The following is a 19,053-nucleotide window of genomic DNA, read 5'->3' as shown; positions in this document are numbered from 1 at the left end:
GTAAGTAAACATGACTGCATTTGGAATGAAATGCTACCCAAGAGTAAAACTGGCTCACCATAGTTAAAGATCTGAATGGGACTGCCAAAAGCTCTCCAAGACACCACCTGTGTTTTTGACCATGACTTCCTCTGCAGATTTTTCACTAACTCTACCCTCAGCAGTACGTGAAGAGTCTGGGAGAGCCTTACAAATACTTGAGAGGAAAAAAAAGCTGGGGGGGGGGAGGAGGGAGAAAATTCATAGAATTTTGCCTTCTCTCTTTTGAGAAAAGATTTATCAGCTTCAAAGGTTGGCCTCCAACTCAAACGTAAATGCTTCCTTTTGGTGTAATTTCCCCTCAACAGTACCTGGAGGGGGGAAGGTGAAAAAATAAATTATGCTACCTTGCCAAGTTTTTGCGCAACATCAAGGAAAGGGAAAGAGAGAGAATCTATGGGTTTTTTAATAACATGAAAGGTGTTCACTATTATTGACAAAAGCTTTATGCAGTAAATACCTAGTTAATCAACACCTTAAAAGTTTAAGTGTAACATTTTTTTTTAATGAAACTTGCCTTAAGTTATAGGACATTATTTCATGACATCTTCAGAGATGAGAGCAATGGATTCCCATTGCATTTAGACAACAGTTTTCTCACAGAAAAATATCTACTGTTCACTTTTTAAAGCAAATAATAAAAGGTTATATTGAAGGCCCTGGACAACAGAACTTTCATTCAAGCAAAGTACAGCCACCCAGACACAACCTGTTTAAACACCTAATGCTAGTCAAAGACAATACAAGGAAAGTTACAGAGCTAAAACTGATTAAGTACCTAATGATTAAGACATCTACTAAATGCCCAGTTTTCAGCTGCCGTGAACGGACCAGAGCATAGTATCAGTGCTTGCATGCTTCCAAAATCTTACTTTGAAAAGCTCTKGCTGAACTAGTATCTTCTGCCATAAAGTGCAAGAAGTCATATTACAAAAATGTTTTGAAATACCACAGACAGGATAAAGGTAGCTCTTCAGTAATACACCATAACAATTCTCCAGAAAACCACAACACACAATGCTACCAGCTATGAATTCTGAAGAACTTGATGAGGGGGTGGCTAATCAGGAAAATGGATGAAATCTGAACATTATGCTCCTTTTTCATATGCCCCCTACCAGAAATTACATTAACTGCAATGTATTGTAACTACCAAGCAAAAATTCCTCTGAAAGAAGCCATCTCATCAAAATATAAGTAGAGGTGACTGATTACACAGTTTTTAGCTGAGAAAACAGTGAGTGCTCATTCAACAGCTACCACACTGCAACTGTGCCATATGTTCCCATACTGGAGGAATGCTGCACAAGCACAGCTGACTTTGGAGGGTCATTTATACTTTCTGCTGATTAGGAAAAGAGAAGCTCCTATTTCTCTATTTATTTTCTGTGTAATATTTAAATTTTCATCCTCTTCCACAAGCAGTATACACAGGCTGCAGACCTTTAAATCAACTTCTGTTTTTAATTGAAGGACCAGATAATACACTGAAGAATACCATGGTTATGATTGATGATACCCTTTTCTGGATCCTTTGTGGAACAATGACATATAAGAGACTTGCAAGGTTGCACATTACAGTAACATAACTACATTATGCATTGCAAAGAACAACTAACAAGCACACAGTTTCAAGCTCATGAACCGTACTCTGTATACACACTTAGATGCTGTTGAAAACTTGGATGTTGACAAACATTAATTTAAACAAAACCATATTACTAAGTGAGTTACAGAGGTAATACAGCTTTTACTCACCAAGTCAATAGTATGAGCTTTGGAACACAATCTAACTTTCTCTTAGAATAATATTAAATAGCAAATTAAATTGCTACCCATATTTTACATAGTCAAACAACTGAGTGGGCCATGACACAGCAACCAAACAGTTTAGAAAATATATTGTTAATCTTCACAGTAGAAGATATAATTATATTGAGGCCCAATGCATAAGAGTATTGAAAAGTGACTGAAAGTTGCTTAAATATTCCTATCAAAAAAACCCTGTTCAAAACAAGTCACAAATTTCCTGGCTTGAAACCCATGTAAGTAGAATGTGCACAACAGTGCTGCCAACTTCAAATAGCCAGAGCAATAGAGTAATTAAACTACTCCCATGTTTACACAATAAGCATCCCCCCCTCAAGTCATTCACAAGACAACTACTATCTCATAATAGTAATACATGGCTAGTTTCTAGATTATAAAATCATTATGTTCAAAATCTTAGAAAAAACCAACCTGCACAATTTAAGTACTATTAATTGGAAGATTTAGAGTTATTTGTAAACAATAACTCTTACAGGTTATGAACTTTTAAAAATATACAGCATTTTTAAAAATAGTCATTTGCTTGCTATCAGTTTAAAGATAAATGATGGACACAATACTAGCACTGGAAAGCAGGCCTAGCCTTCCAAACCATAAAAGGATTATCATTCTTTGCATGGTAAAGGAACTCAACAAAATATTTTTGGCTTTTAATGGTAAAGCTACTGTTTACCCATGAAAAAAATAAAGGGAAACTGCATATTGACGCTAACAATTGATGCCTCACTAATAATGCAGATAGTATTGTAAATTGATATAAAAAGCCTATCAGTAAACCTGAAAAAGTACAGATAAAATAAAATAAAAATAAAATAAAATAAAAAGGAAGATTTTGGTATAAGGTAACATTTCACATTCACTTATAAGAAGAGGAATTATTTGTGTCTTCCCTGAAAGTATGCTGCTTACAGCAACATTTACTAACAGGGCTATATCAGGGGCAGTATCCCAACATTCTGTCCTGTTAAAGAACTCTTTCAAAATCTGTGTGTTTGATTTTTTTCTTTAAACTGATAACAGAAGTTTAAAGAGAAGACGTTAAGTAGAACTGCAGCCTTGTACCTATTTTAATAGCTGAGGCATAAACCCCTGAAAAACTAACATTACCATGTAGTCTTAATTTTAAGGCATGACATATTACCATTTTTGCAGACAGAAGTTTACATGGTATCTCTGTGTAAGCAGAGTTTTTACATATACCATAAAAACAGTCCCACAGTATAGTTCCTACAGAATAGCAGCATTTGTAGTATTGGTTAAGCCCTTATTGTTGAAAACAAATTTTACTTCATGCAGAAAGTCTCACCTGTCAAAGTAGAGAAAAAGAGAAGAAAAGAGAGAGAAAAAGGAAGGAAGAAGAGGTACAGAAAGGGAATTTTAAGAAAGGAATGGAAACCAGGAGTTACTGAACTGTGCTCCTAGTCTTGAACACTGCTCTTTCTTCAGTTCTTTGGTCAAGATAATAGCTTTGCTTTGTTTCCATTCTCCCAAAGCCTTGCATCTTTAAAATGGGAGAAAACTTTAGCTACTTCACCGGAGGAAAAAGATGGTTATCATAGCAATTTAGTTAAAGAACAAACAAGAATGATGACTATTATTACAAGAAGCAAAATAGGCCTCAAAACCACAATCTTACCATTGGTGGCACCCCACCAACTGCAGAGCCTGCTGCCTTCGCTAGGTATTAATTTGGTCAGTGACCCATCACAGAAATCAGTCACAGGACAAACTCCAGAAATGGGATTTGTAGCAACAGTCGACTGGGCAGGTTTCTATTTCTGATTTTAATCCCTGGTTTTGATTTAGGCAGAGGAGAAAATGACCTTCCTGTGCCTACTACCGCATAAGGCTAAGGGACTTAACATTTGTTTGCCAACATATTAAATTTGCTCAAATGCATCCTTTCACTATAAGTACCAAATGCTAGAAACTCAAGCAGCAAGCTACAGCATTCTCACACTATGACATCATCCTGTCTGGTATACTTTAATATGATTTAGAAACAAAATCTGATTAACTGACAGTAGCTTAAAGAGGATACATTAAAGATCCAAATTGAGGACACTTATCCAGTGAAATGAAAAAGAGCACAAGTGCAATGTCCAGCCTTTCCAGTGAATTCTACAGAACAGGCCACACTGGCTGTTTTGATGCTCTGCTGTAATAGTGGCAAATAAAGTTATCCTATAAAAGCTGAGTAAAAGCAACCCACAAGTCTAAGCAACAAGATTAAGATTTTCTGGTATCCACGGATATACAAACCAATCACAGGACAACCTTACTGTATAGATTTGTAAGTGGCTTGACACAGGGAGAAATCAAGGGGTACATCCTCTACATGGTTTCAACAGTAGTGAACCACATTCTGGTTTTCCAAACTGAAAACTTCTTTCTATTGAAGAAGAGTGCCTGTTTCCAAGTGTTTATGTTTGCAGTTCTCATTACAAGATGCTCACTGTTTATGGCATCCTGATCCTTACCAAGGAAACTTCAACAAAGTCTTTGTGATAATAACCATTTGTATCCAGGCTGGTTTTTAAGTTTGTAATTAGCATCAGGAATGGTGGTAGAAATACAGATGCTATTCTTGGAGCATCAAATAGTAAAACATATAAGGACTTACTCAAATACTTCAAAATTACCACTTGTCAAGGCACATTACATTAAATATCTCCACTATGTCAGTATAACTACTTATGAACTTTAGGAAACATTAAACATCTGCATTTTACAAGAACCACAGGGAAAGCCAGGGTTCACAGAGAATCAACAATTTGATTTAAAAAGTCATAACTTTCCTCCTGTAAGAACCCAAACCTAACAAGTAGTAACCCTCTCTCCTCAACAGCTTCAAGAGGAAGCTCTCAAGTATTAATGATATGCAAAATAGAGCCCTCTCCTGTGTCTCCTGAACAGTTATCTGTGTTATAATCAAACTATTCCTCGTATTGCTAAGGAATCCTCCTAGCTAATTTAAAGCAAGCTGTCAATCTTGCATAATGCTAACTAAAATGTATCAGGCTGGTCCAGATAGCTATAAGATCTAGAAACTATGGTCTACCCCCCAACTTCCTGAAAAATAAGTTTCAGTACAGTGTCTATTTACAGTTTAAAAATTAAAAGTACTTAAAAATTCATTAAAATGCAGAACGCACGCTTAAAAATTAAGAGTACCATACAAATCTGTTTACTATACTGACTAGAGTGACATCTCCCAGGCTCCACACACATTCCTACAAGCACAAACGTATCCATCGTGACTGTGTCTCACAGGATGATTAGCTTAACTGAAGTTACATGCTTCAGAGGTCTTGTCTGCAGACTAACAGTATGATCCAACATAAAACATACAGAGTATCTGATTAAAAGAACCAAGTTTAACGGTTTTTTTCTTTTAGAAAAGCTCTTCAAGTTTGAGCCATTTTAAAGGATCTGAAAATAACAATAGCCTAAGGCAAATACACACATTTGTTTTCCCTCCACAAACCAAGATTAAAAAAAACATAGCCAGAGGGCACAGAAAAAAACTGGTGCTTAAATAACCTAAAACACAAGTCCCCTTACTTCTTGCTGCACACACAGCACAGCATTTAAAGCTCAGGAAGACACCGCTTCCCCATGTGTACACATTTAAATGTCCCCATTCTTCACTGTGTCTACACACGCATGCACACACACACAGACTCACCACTTTATCCATAAGCTTCCAGGTCTTCTCCACAGTCCTGCGGTCGGCAGCTGCCTGCTTGGGGGGGCCCACAGCATCCTGGATGGCATCAATGAAACCCAGAATCCGCCCCTTGCGAGGGTTCCGGCCGTTCAGGGAACTGGCCATCGGGGAGCCACGCTGGGCACAACGGCACAGAAACAGAGACTCACAAGGTGCCCCGAAAACACTCTCATAAACCTAGCCGCAGCCAGTGAGGTAACACTTCCTTCTTCGCAGGCAGGAAAGGGTAAGACTAGGGCATGTTTAGGAACAAGCCTAACTTTTCATGACAAACAACGTAAACCCACCTGCGCCGAGTTTACACTGGCAGAAGTGATCCCGGATTTATTGTCAACACCAACATAAACAAGCGGCAGGCGGGGGGGAGAAGACCTACACGCAGACGGAGGGCCCCGGCTGCCCCCCCCCCCACGCCCGGACTCCCGCAGACCCCCCGGACCGGCGGGCACCGGGCACATGCCCGTCACCAGACAACAAAAGCGGGAGACGTACAGGGGCCGCGGGGGGGAGAGGCAGAAAAAGCAGCAAATACAGAAGCAAGGAGCAAATCTGCAAGACATGCGAGTGCACAGACAGCGGCCGCCGGCGGACAGACAGACAGAGCTCGCTGCAGACGCACGCATACATACGGATTAGCAACCGCAAGGTTTTGTACAAAGAGTGAGAGGAACCGCCGGGGCAAGCCCGGGGCAGGCAGAGGAGGGGGCTCCTCGGCGGGTCCGCGCCCCGCGTCCTCAGCCCGCTCGGCGGCTGGCGGCGGCGCGGAGCCCAGGCGAAGCGTCTCGTCGGACGAGGCTCTCCTCCCTCCGGCAGCGGCGGCGGCGGGCTTCACCGCCCCAGGAGGCAGGCGGAGCGCATCCCGCGCCGCCGCCCGCGCGCCGTCCCGGCCGTTGCGCCGGGGGCGACCGTTGCCGATCGCCGCCGCTCCGCGCGCGCGCCGGCCGCGGCCCCGGCCGCCCCGCGGGGCTCTGCCCTGTGGCGCTGCTGCTGCTGCTGGCGGGCGGCCGCTGCCCCGCAGGGAAGCATAGGGAGCTACTGCCCCGCCGGCCGCATCTCCCTGCCCTGCCCGTGCCACAGCCCGGCCCGCCCGGTGTGTGTGTGTGTGTGTGTGGAGAGACAGAGAAAGAGAGCCCTACGGTCACATGCAAGATATAGAGATATGCACACGCACAGATCCGTATGTGGCACCGCTCGCAGCCCCGGGCAGGCTATGGTCTCCCCTCACTGCTAGAAAGTGAGGCTGGCTCACCGGCGGCGGCACGGCTGCTGCTCCCTCCCCCTCCCCGCGGCGCTCTGGCGGCCGCTCCTCTCCCCGTAACATGCCCACCCCGAGGACAACACGCGCCCCCGCGCATGCGCGCGGCGAGGAGGTCGGGGGCGGGAGGGGCGGGAGGGCCGGGGAGCGAGCCCTTCTCCCATGGGCGGGAACCCCCGCCTTCTCACAGCCAATCAGAAGGGGCAGGAGCCTTTGCTTGACGTGCCCGCCAGCAAGTGAGCGAGGAGCTGGGAGCGGGGGGGCGGGTAGAAGGTTTAGGAGACGGGGAGAGGGGTGGGGAAGAGTGGGGCCGGCGGGTCGAGAGTGATGGGGGAAGCGACCAACGGGTGAGCTCAACGGAGGGGGCGGAGCTTCCGGTCCCGCCCCTGAGGCGTTGCCCCTCCTTGGGGGCGGTGCGCGGGTTGCTCCGGGATGAGGTGGGGAAGGGGGGGCAGGGAAGGGCCTTGAGGGGCGCTGAGGCCTTTCTGGACGCGCGGGGGTTTTTGGGGTGCTCCGTGGTGTTGCGGGGCTAACGCCGTGGCTAGGGGCTCTTGGACACTGTGTGTCTCCCCTGCAGGAGTGGTTGCAGCCCCGTCTCGCTGAAGCAAGCCATGTGCTAAAACCCAGTAATTTTTATTGCTGCCTTTTGGGTTTTCTGCCTTAGCACTTCCCTTTCGTGCTTTTGAGAGTTTCTTTGTGGCCACAGAGAACAGGAACTTATTTTCCTTGCGTCTGTCTGGTTTCTTGTCTTGTTTTTTGAGAGGGGGGAGGGTTGCTTTTAAGCAAGTGCTGAGATTTCCCATGTTAAAAACTTGGGCTGGAGAACTGCAAAAAGCAGAGATGGCTCTAAGGCTTGTAGTGCAGTTCTGAGAGGTCACGAGTGAATATGCAAGGACTTTCTAGTTAAAGCTCTGTGCACTGCTGGAGAGGCTAGCTACCTGTATGGTAACAGGTATCAGACATTTGACTTAAGATTTTTCAGAAGACAGCCCAGAGCCCAATTATGTTCTGTGAATGTTAATTTTATAATTAACTACCAAAGAGAAAAACTCAAGTAAAACAGAGCTCTGAGGCTGTTTTCATGAAAATGGAATTATTTTAGAGGAGTGTTAGTTCCAAGTTTTTTCTGAATATCATGAAGTGTATTTTCTGCAGCAGATCCTTTTCTAAAGATTTTTAAAAATAATTTGCCATTTTTGCTGGGATTTTTTTTGGTTTTTAATAAAATAAGTAGTAATATATATAAATACCAAAACCCTTCCATTAACAACTTTCTCTGCTGTTTTTCCAGATCCCTATTTTAAGTACTAGTATCTTTCCATTGATTTAAAATTTGTCAAGTTATCCCTTTGGGCACACATATAACAATAAAATCCTATCAATAATGCCTTCCTCAAAGGTGATTGATCCTCTATAACTTTAAAATATGAATTGGCAGATACTTGCCTTAAATGGGTTGGAAGCTTCTCATTTCACTATGGGTGCTCTAAATTATTCTCTTTCCTGTGCTGGTTTAAATGTTGTTTTAAAACTCTTTTCCTCTGGCAGCCATTTGTATCCTTTTCTCTTTTGGAGCCCTACTTGCATCAAGATTAGGTTGGTAGTGGATACCCTTTCTTGTGCTATCTGCTGTTTAGTTGTGGTTAAAGTAGATGGTCTGACTTTCTTTCAGAGCTTGTTAAATCTTTAGTTCTTTTTCTTGATTTTTTTTTGAATGTTTCATTTGTTGTTATGTCATTCTATTCATGTTCCGCACGCTGCCAAGAGCTCTGATCTATGAGTTGCACTTTTTAGCTGCATGGAGCTGAGTCATATTGTCTTGCAGTTCATCAGAGTGCAAAGCCAGCCAGAGCAAGCAGCTTGGTTCCCTGCATCCCTGTGTGTGTGTGTTGCATTATTAAGAGAATAGGAAGCTCTGTCAGGAAAATGAGTGGTTTTCAAACAGCCATTTTTCATTGTGTAGGCTGTACAGTAAGTACAGGTATTCTGGGAATTATGGTCCTCAGAGGGTTATATGAATGAATTTTGGAAGCAAGTGTGCTGGGACAAAAGGTTGAGAGAGATGCCTGTGCCTTCAGTATCAAGGGTGTTAAAGATGGGTCAGGCTTTTGTGTACTCTGTTATGAAAGGATTAGAAGACACAGCGTTGCCTTTGTGGTTTCAAGCATGCAGAAAGAGAGTGAAAGGACCATTTCGTAGAAGACAGCTGAGAGAGGAACAAGCGGCCGCTATGCGTTTGAAGCTCAAGAAATGCGCTTCCTAGCAGTGGAGAACATAAGAACTTGCATTGCCTGTGTAACCAGCTGGATCTGTGGGGGGCATAAGAGTAAAAGGCCCTCAAAAAGGTGGTGCCTGAAGGCTGTGGCCACCTAGAATATTTTGATGCAGGCCAGTGGTGGTATGTTAACGTGGTAGTATCCTGAAGGACATACAGGAGGGTATTCCCACTGCTGAACTTTGAGCACTTTAATAGCCTAAATTAAGAAGCCGGTTACCTATATGTAGGTCCATTGAGAGTCCACAAAACCACCAGAATGGTTTCAAAGCAGAAGCCTAAGTCAGATACTTTGAATCCCTGCGGGAAGGGGAGAAACCTTCTGTTTGGGCTATATATAACATACATAGGAAAGTTTGACTTCTAATTAAGGCCCCCAAGTTGTGTACCTACAACTAGAATGCTCCCCAGATCTCTCTTCCTCATAAACTCTCTCCCCCAATATCTGTTTTTGTACTCATTATTATATTAAAGATAATGACAGTTTTGGTCTGTTGCTTATAAGTATTTTAATTACTATATAAGAACCCTACAGGAGGGAACCCAGGTAAATCAAAGGTGACACATTCTGTGAATTCTACATTATGTGAGACTGATCCTCACCCTAGCCAAGTCACTAACCAGTCATGTAATGATGTCTGGATGACTGTGCTGTAAGGATTTGGTGAAATCCTGAATCAAAGATTGGAGTGAAGGTGTTTGTGACTTGGAATATGGTAGAGGAAGGAATCAAGACAGAGGAAGAAGCCTTGTTTCGAGCTCTTAAATCCCTTTGCAAGATAAGGATTTCTGCCATGACCGTTTTACTGAAAGATAAAATCATACCACTTCTTGGAAAGTCCAACTGCCTGATGGAAAGGGGGAAAACAGAGGTACAAGAGATTAGAAGTAAATTAACATTGTTGCATCTATCCAATTAACTTTTACTCTCTGTTAACTTTATTTTGCTCTGCTGGTGACTCTCATTCCTTTCGAGTGGCTAGATAGCCTAGTAGATGAAAGTTTATGTTGCTGTTCTTGAATGAATTGCGTAAAAGAGCCATTGAGAATAGCTGGAAGCAAGAGAGATGGTTTGGTGGTTTTTTGTTGGTTTTTCTTTTTTTTTTTTTCTGTTCACCACCCATTTAAAATATTATTGATCTTCTGTAGTCAGTCAATGTATGTGGTCTAGAAGCTGTGTTGATTTGTGTTTTTACTTTAGTCCCATTTAAAGTAACTTTGTGCCAAAATGTGCTGAAACATAAGATCAGGGAAGAGGTCAGATGTAGTATTTATTTATAGCCATGTAGATAAGATAAGGTATTGCCCTTATGTATGCTATAATTTTTAAAGGTTAATACAGTATTCAATATGCTGAGTTAAGTGATACAGTAGCAGTACTTACAAAAGCTTAGGTCAGCTGTTTCAAAATTTGAATTTGAAATGTCGCCTCGCTAGCTGTAACACTTACAATACGCTGAGTATCCCAGCATCCTTAAACTTTTAAAGTCATCTCTTGATATTTTGACATTTTGGATATGTACGCTGTTACAGAAAGGCAGTGCTAGTGCTGCTTTTTGGGGATGTAGCGTTCTGCAGGGCACCGTCAGGCAGTGGCTCAATGGCTGCAGCTCCGAGAAGGTGATGCTCTCCCGGCGGGAAGCCACTGGTCAGTGTTTGCGGGGAAGCCAAGGCTGCAAAGGCGGCTAAAACCCCATATTGTTCTGGTGCCTTAAATCCATCTGTTCTGTAAAAAAACATAACTGTCCTAACAGTTACATTTAAGTTCCAGGACTGTTTGCTTAAGTACATTTTAATTAGTCCATTCTGGAAATGAAGTGTCTTACACATTAGCCCCCCCCGACCCACAATATCCAGTTATTACACCTAGTCACTTGTAATAACTGTAAAGAATATTATAATGTAATAAAAGGCAAATCATTTCATGTTATTATTTTATAGTGCTCTCAGGTATGCTAGGCTCTTCAGAACTACAAAAATAGTGTAGGCTATTTGTTCATGATTTTGGGGTTGTTGAGCTGCAGCACTGTAGATAACTCTTAAACTAGGTTACAACACATTTACATGTTTTAGCACAGCAAGTTTATAGAGACAGCAAGCAAAACTTATCACCTGCAGCACTGAGAATTCTCTTACTGATAATTTAAGTTGGTACAACAATGGACTCGGTTCCTGCCCTAGTAGCTAATTAGAGAAAATTAGTGATAACAATGACAATTTGTTGTCTTTAGGTTATTATCCAATTAATTCAGCAACCTCTAAATGAATCCCTTTACTTTTTTCCTCCAGATACTCAGCTTACTGACTTTTATAGTCATCAAGTCCTCAACCCTACTTTTTTTTTTTTCTTGTTGTTCTTGTTACTGGTTTCTAGAAAGCTGAAAGGTGATTTTCATGTAGGAAATAGGGATAGCCTCGTAGTCTAGCCCACTTTGCTTTGGAACTACTAAAAAAGACCTGCTTTCTAGGTTTCTATGCTAGCTTCCACAGTGAAAACCAGTCTTCACTCTAGCAGGCTGCTGCAGTATAGTTGATTATAACTTTGTGTTGCTGCATTAGTTGTCTCTGCTGAGGGTTTACATACTCTTTTAGCCTTGATTTGGAAAGATAAGTTAAATTTGACTGTGTCTGTGCTTGTAAATAAAATGGGCCAGGCACTRCTCTCTGGCCCTGGGGGCCAGCTAGCATGGCATGACCTGTCTGGCAGCTGCATTTCTTACTAAACCTTTCTACCCCCTGAAACAAAGTAGCTGCATCCAGACAAGAGATCCCTGACCTATGCTAATCCCTGAATCTCCATGGGAGATGTTTGGGAAAACACCATCTGACATGGGGCAAAACTATGAGGAAATATGCTAACAACTTAGCATCACAGATCATCATGTGCCTAGACCACCAGGACTCTAGTTAGTGTACACAGGTATGGACATAGCCTCTGTGTGTGTGTATATATATGTGTGTATGTACATACACACTGTAATATGGGACCTTTCATCTTTAGGTTAACTTTGGTTGAGCTTCGAATAATGAATTTCGCTCTCATCAACTTCTTTCCTGAACATGGAGACTGAACTACTAAAGGCTACAATTCAAGTACATTGGCAAGACTTTTATTAATTAAAGCTCTCGGGCCACATTTCCAAACCTTTCACTAGCACTAGGAGCAAATCAACGAATATATGATACTGTTTCCTTTACAGAATATAGTGGAACAATTTGCTTTACTATGAGCAATTAGAAAATACATTATCCGTTTGCAGGATACTGAGAATGAAAGCTACTTGGGGGGCCAGGCCTGTGTTTGTCTATACACCTCACTAATGAGTTCATTTGTTGTAAACGAGATGGCCTGCTTCAAAACATATCTTTACCTTAATATATTGTATTAAAAAAGTATGTCAGCTTAATTTTAAAACAACATAACCCTCAGGGAGCAATTTTACATGAATTCTTCTGTTTCTTCTCAGTTATTAATTGCATCCATCTGCCAGAGCAGGTGCAAAGGCTTTAACCAAGTTTTATCATTTTAACATTACCTCTTGAATTTGTCCCATCTGTGCTATAGCATAAAAAAAAATCAATTTCAGAAATCTTCCCTCCTCCCCTTTCTTTTCCACAGTTCCTGGCAAGTGCCAGGATCTTAGATATTTATAATCTGGGTCTGATAAAACAATAGCAGCAATATTCAACTCCAGCATCTTATTGAATATTGTGTCCGAATGCAACTGGGATTTCGTTTGACTTAAGAATTAGGAGCTATCCCTCTTCCGTTCAAATATCTCTTTTGCCAAAATTTCTGAGATTTCCAAATCGTGGCAAGTGGTCGTTAAATAAGTGTTTAAGGACTTTCCTTTGCCATCCTTCTCTGGAATAGGAGTTGTACTTTAATAGAATACAAGCATGTGTCTATTGAATGCAGTTTAGTGTAGAAAAGACTTCCTCTGTGCTTCTGAAAATCTAAATAACCTCAATTAGCAGCTTGAGTTGAAATATTGGGATGAGATGCTGTCTGTCATGTAGCCTTTTTTGCAGCAAGCAAAAATATTTTCAGTCTAGTAAAATAATAGAATAAAATGGGGAATATAATGCTGTGTTAATAAATAAACCTGGGCATTATGATTTACTTGCTTACATTTATTTTCTTATGTTGGTCATTACTGTAACTTCTAATGTTCTGTCCTTCTCTACTAGAAAGAAGTCTTTTTGCTTTATCCTGCTTGACTCCTTGACTATGAGTTCGTGGTATCTTGTGTTTCCTGTGCGCTTAAAATTCTATGAATATTTTATTTGTGAGCAAAGATTAGGAACCTTTTGTCTTCATGACTGGTGTAGTAAGTACATAATGTTCTTTGGCCTTTTTTTCTTTTTTACCTTAATTTAAAATAAGGAGGTTTTTTGTGTGTGTTTTTTTTTTTTGTCCTCCCCCCCTCCCTCCCCAAAAAATTAAATGTACAGATTAAATATTTGGAAGGCAAGGAACTGTTTTTAAATAACTTATTTTCTGATTTTGCTCATACATATGTCGTTTGGAAACATAAACTGAATGCATCTGATATTTGTAGTTACTTTCTGAATGCTTCAAAGCATTCAGTGATTCTCAGATTGAGTTTACAAACTTTTTGCATCAGTTGTTCATTCTAGATAATGCAATTGGTGATTTACTTTTTCTACTTGATTACAGGGCTGATTTTTTTTTTTTTTGAGAAAGAGAAATGAAAAATATTGAATGAGACTTCTGGGGGGAGGAAAAAGTGATTTTTTTGCCTTTCTGAAATGTTCATTTTCATGTATTAAGCAGTCATACTTCGAATAACAGTGAATGTTATTTAGACATGTGCTTTTTTGTTATTCTGTTAATTCTGTTGTATGAGAGAGCATATAACAAACAAGATTTGTTTCCGTTAAGTTTCAGATTAAGGCATGTTGTCTCAGATGAAAGGAGGCCAAAGTAAAATTAATAATGAAAATAAAGCTTGAATTAGCTTTTGTTGTTGTTGTTGAATTTCTGTCATTTTCCTGCTTAGTTTTCCATGTGTCAAGTTCTACATAGAAGTCCCCATTGTTTAGGCAAACACAACATTGTCACTCTTATACCAAACAGCACAAAAGTGGCTTTTGTTACTGAAGGTGTGGTTTTATTCTAGTTTCTCTGCAGGTTGTTGACCAAACCATATTTCCTGGTATTTTTGTTTTGTTCTGTTACTCATCACTTGCAGGTAAATGCAAAATCAAGTTTTTCTGGCTTGTAAGGCAGCTGTACCGATATTTTCCTCTCTCCTTTCTGTTATTCCTGACTTCTTCTTTTTTTAATCTGGTATGGTACAACTTCCCTTTCCTTTAAATAGCATAGCACTGCAGGGCCGAACCAATAATTTCTTCTGCTGTAGTTCAGTTCTTCCCTGAAACTCTTACTTCAGCAGAGATGAAAATAAATCTAAGACAATTTCTCTACCTCACCAACAATCATCCATGCTATATGACAGATCCTAACAGGCTTTACCCTGCTCTTGTGCAAATTAGCAAAACTGTCCCAGTGCTTGCTTTTTGAGGAATAAAGTGTTCATGATTAAGCCTTGCATCTCTAACAGCTGTGTAATTGTGGCACCAGGTACAATACATGTTGGTTCTTGGTAAAGTCTGTTGAATTAAGTGAGATTCTCGTCAGTTTTGCTTCATCGATCTGAACAAAAAAAAGATGTTCTGCATAATATTTGTTAGATCATCCTTAATTTTGAAGTTTGACTTATTTATGCACTTACTTTTATCTTGGTGAAAGAAGGATAGTCTAAATGCTACAGATTTTCTTAAGAAAATATTTGTTAATATGCTTATGAATTAGCGGCTTAGAGACTCATCAGTCCTGGTAGAAGTGACTATCAGCAACTGAGCTTTTCAAGTTTGTTGATACCTCTGTCCAGCTCTACAAAGAAAGACTAAAGGGGATAGGAGACTCTTATCTTTTTGCAAACTGTTTTTATATATTTTTTTTCTTATATATAGGCAACACAGCCAGGATTTTGAAATGTAGATAGTGCTCTATTTAGATGCCTGTTTGCGAAGCCTTGAAAAAGCAGACATTTTAAGATTTCTGAAAACTTAATTGCATGTGAAGCTTTCTGTTTTTGAAGGTGTTTTGAGCTGCACTGTTGCTTGATAATTCTGAAAACCTTGGATGCTTTCATCTGCTTGCCCTGTTTTTCCTAAGGTTGTTTTGGAACAAACACTCTGCTTTTGCCGTAGGGGTCTATGGAAAATATGTATTTTCCATGTACAGTATACTTAATTTTTTGTCAGATTAAAGGAAAAGTGGCTCAAGAACTCCTCATTTCTTCTGTACTGTGTGAAATGGGTTTGGACAGCTATTAATGCCCCTTCTGGGTATTCTTTCTAACCTGTAGCTGTAATCTAGATAAATAGCAGCATGCTCTGGRGGCTCAATTGCACCCATGAAGTGTGATGCAATGCTGGGGGATTGGGTATGTGTGCAGAGTCTCTGTAAGTCTCTTCCTCACGCTGTTCATGTGGATATGTTGTACTTATGATTTATTTGGCTGACTTCGCTGTCTGATGCAGGTGAAGAGACTGCGGCTTTCAGGGGACGGTAAACCGTATGCTGGAAGGATTGACTGAAGCTTGGCTCAGGACTTCAGAAAGAGAATTTTTAAATCCTTTTTCTAAAGGAGTTAGTAAATACTTTAAAATAGAAACATGAATATACTCAAAGAGAACTTTCTCCATTCACTGACATACAAAAGTTAAGCATAGTGATCTTGCCCCTTTTTTGTATAAGCTTAACACAACTTCTAACGGTATATGGGAATTCTTACTACCTTTCTTCTCTTACATAGCTCTTTGGTCAGCTAAAGCAATGCAGTGGCAGGAGTAATTCACGTTGTAGACTCTGAATAAAGGCACATTCTGCCATTCTTAAATTCAGTAAGTTCTAATTCCCAAAGCTCTTCAACCCAGTTTCATAATCTTCCACAGCTTCATGATTTAGTGAAGTCCACAGAGCTACCTTGGTGTAGGTCAGCTGAGTGTGTGTTTCTGCAAGGCTGCCACATTCCCTGCCCATGTAGAATACCTATTTTAACTTTCTGTCACTGGAGTTATAGGTGGTTGTGACTTTTACTGAAGTCAGACGGATCGGATGTTTTAGCAGAGTATGGTTGATGCTGGGATGTGAGTGAGAGAGCATATGCCAGTGCAAATACTTAAAAAATGTGAAACACTTTGCAAAGGGGAAAAAATTGTAACATGCATCCCTCTTTCTTTTTTTCCTTTGGCCAAGGCTGAAAATACTCTTTTGTCAACTTGCTTCCCTTGAGTCATTGACTTCCTATGTTTTTCCTTCCACTTGACTAAATTATACCAGTTGGATTTTAAATCTATCAAGCATGATTAGTGAGCAGCGAAGCCTATGAAGAGTGTAGTTGTTCAAGCCAGATAGCAGAAATACAGCACATAAACTAGTCAGAAATCTCCTCAGAATGAGTGGGGAAAATTTGCAGAATTTATAATGGGTGAATGCTAAACAGCTGAAGTTCTGGAAAGGCACTTGGAATAATACAATCTGGACAATAAAGGAAACACTTTTAAAATCTTCAAGTAATGCAGTGGTAACATAAACACCCTCATGGAAGATATGTTTATTTCAAAGTCCTCCTGTACTACTCTATGGAGGCAGAGGTACCACCGGTCCATATATCTTCACACGTGGTTGTACAGATGCCCTTGGAAAGGGGAAGAAAGGAATCAAAGAAGAGGCAAAATAAGCACTGAGAGGAGTTGGAGGGAAGATGCTCTAAGAAATAAGTTCAGATTAAAATCTGTTCAAAAATACAGGCTTGTGGCTCCAGTTAAATGCTGTGTTTCCACTGATATTGTTGTACCAACATCACCTTTGGAATTTACTGAAGCAAAGTGCTCCCATGTTTTCACTGTTTTTTGGGTCAGTAAAGGGGCCTGCTCCTCAGCCGGACTAAATGAGTAGTATTTTTACCAATTGGGAGTGTAATGGAGTAGATCAGCAGTTTAATAGGCTTCAGTGTTGTGCTGGTAACAGGGATGGTGTGGAGGTGAAATGTGATAGGAGACCTCGCATGGCAAAATGAAATGGATATGATGACCAGGCTTTTCCAGAGTTCCTGAACTCTTCCTGGCCAGTAGTGCAGCCAAAATTGTATTAACTAAGTTAATACCTTACTAAGGTATTTATTTTTATCAGAAAGTATGTGGGATCTTCCTCACTGTTTATGTGAATGACACTTGTTCCATCCCCTATTATTTGTATAGCTCAGCTTTCCGTCAGTTTATAGTTCAGCTTCTGGTGCAAATTATTTTACGCTGATGCTCACTCAAACTTTCCAACTGTGTTTTCACTTTGACCACGTTGTCAACTTGGCATTAGAGAAGTTGCAGTTTACTTTGAAAGAATGCTTGTTTGCTGAAATAGTGAAACTTGACTGAATATGGGAGGTAATTCATAGGACGTAAGTTTTGAGCTTGTAAATATTTGGTATTCATCGTGAATATTTGAATGTGACTCTTTCATCCACTGTGTGAAACAGAAAAACTGCCACGTGGCTTGGATTTTTTTAAGAGGGCCTGTCAGCCAGACTTTCAAATATTAGAATACTCTTTATAAGCTGCTTTACAAATAAGGAGTAGRATAGGAATTATTCAGAGCTTTGGCAGTAATTTAGAGTGTAACAAATTTGTGGCAGTCACCACTGTTCTTTGAAGTAATGTACCCACAAACACAGATAGTTGTTTTGTGAAGCTTCATTTGGATCTTGCCTGCACAGGTCAAAATCAGGAGTAGTTTAGTGGAATTTTAATGAAATATTGGAAATAACGATGTCAAATTAGCCTAAACAATTGAAAAATTCAGGACTATTTTTCTCAGCAAAGTTACTCATTCTCCTATATACCTGTAGTAAGATTAGGTAGATTTAGCTTTCGCTGAGCTGATTTTGTCTTCAGAGTAACAATCTCATAGAATCAACAGGAAAAGCATGGGCGCTAATTATAACTAATGTTTAATTGTATTACATGGGGCCTTGAAGCAATATCAATGTTTCAGATTACAATTTTATGTGTTCACAAAGCTTTCTTTTTCTTAAAGTGATGGTTTTACAATGTAATGGTAATATGGTATTTTTAAAATATGTTGAGTCTTTTTCAGGAGACATCTACAATTAGAGTAAATTGACTACAGTGAGGCTGTCTCTATTCATTGGTAAAATGTGCGGCTCTTTAGATCATTTAAATTCTAAAGTTTACTTGCTTCTGTGGATTTATGTCTTCAGTTGTGCTTAATCACTTTTTCCAGCTAGTGCTGTATTAAATCTCTCATTTTACAAATACTTAAATATATGCTTAAGGTTTATCTCTGTCCAAGAGTTTTGCTAAAATGGGGCTGATCATTTTTACTATGACTTTTCAGGAGTGATTAGCAGCATAAACATAAAAATGTGCATTTGCGAAAGAAATGTGCAGGGATTCTACAGGAAGGTCTCCATCATTTGGGGTATTTGTCACAAAATATATGTTGTTGTTTTTTTTAACTGGAAGATTATTTAAAAAAAAAAAAAAAGTGCTTTCAGCTGCCTTGCTTATGCCCCCCATATTTGTTAGCTGTTTTTGTTTGGTTGTTTTAATGGTTCTGAAAATGTCTAAGAGAGAGACATGATCAATCTTTCATAGCTTTGATTATGAAGCATTTCCTACATGTTACTTGAGGTAGATGCTGAAATCATTTAATTTTTCCCTCATTTTTGAGTGTTCTTACATATTTTATTACAGACCCAAAAATGAGAGTAACCACATGTAAGAAAATGCAAGGCAGTGCATTTTAAAGTGACAAAGACTTGGCTTAACAAGGATGTAAGGGTTAGATTCTCTTTCATCCTTAAGTAGTTT

At 40.1% G+C, this 19,053-nt stretch overlaps 1 protein-coding gene across 7 annotated transcripts in view; it reads right to left on the bottom strand.

The window, feature by feature from the left end:
• Positions 1 to 6,912, bottom strand: part of CBLB (Cbl proto-oncogene B) — a 141,674-nt gene extending 134,762 nt beyond the window's left edge. For 2 of the 7 annotated variants that reach the window (XM_026063829.1, XM_026063834.1), the window contains exons 1-2: positions 6,771 to 6,848; positions 5,558 to 5,716 (exon numbers count right to left, since the gene is read on the bottom strand). In XM_026063829.1, coding sequence (XP_025919614.1) covers positions 5,558 to 5,704 — 147 coding nt within the window. In that variant the 5' untranslated portion in view covers positions 5,705 to 5,716; positions 6,771 to 6,848. Of the gene's footprint in view, positions 1 to 5,557; positions 5,717 to 5,886; positions 6,022 to 6,228; positions 6,278 to 6,770 lie in introns of those variants that run through there. The other 5 variants (XM_026063828.1, XM_026063831.1, XM_026063830.1 and 2 more) reach the window with 5 other exon arrangements.
• Between the last annotated feature and the right edge of the window lie 12,141 nt (positions 6,913 to 19,053).

This window comes from Apteryx rowi, unplaced genomic scaffold (assembly GCF_003343035.1).
Source record: "Apteryx rowi isolate R43461 unplaced genomic scaffold, aptRow1 scaffold_201, whole genome shotgun sequence".
Taxonomy (NCBI): Eukaryota; Metazoa; Chordata; class Aves; order Apterygiformes; family Apterygidae; genus Apteryx; species Apteryx rowi.
This window is presented reverse-complemented; position numbering and strand designations above follow the sequence as displayed.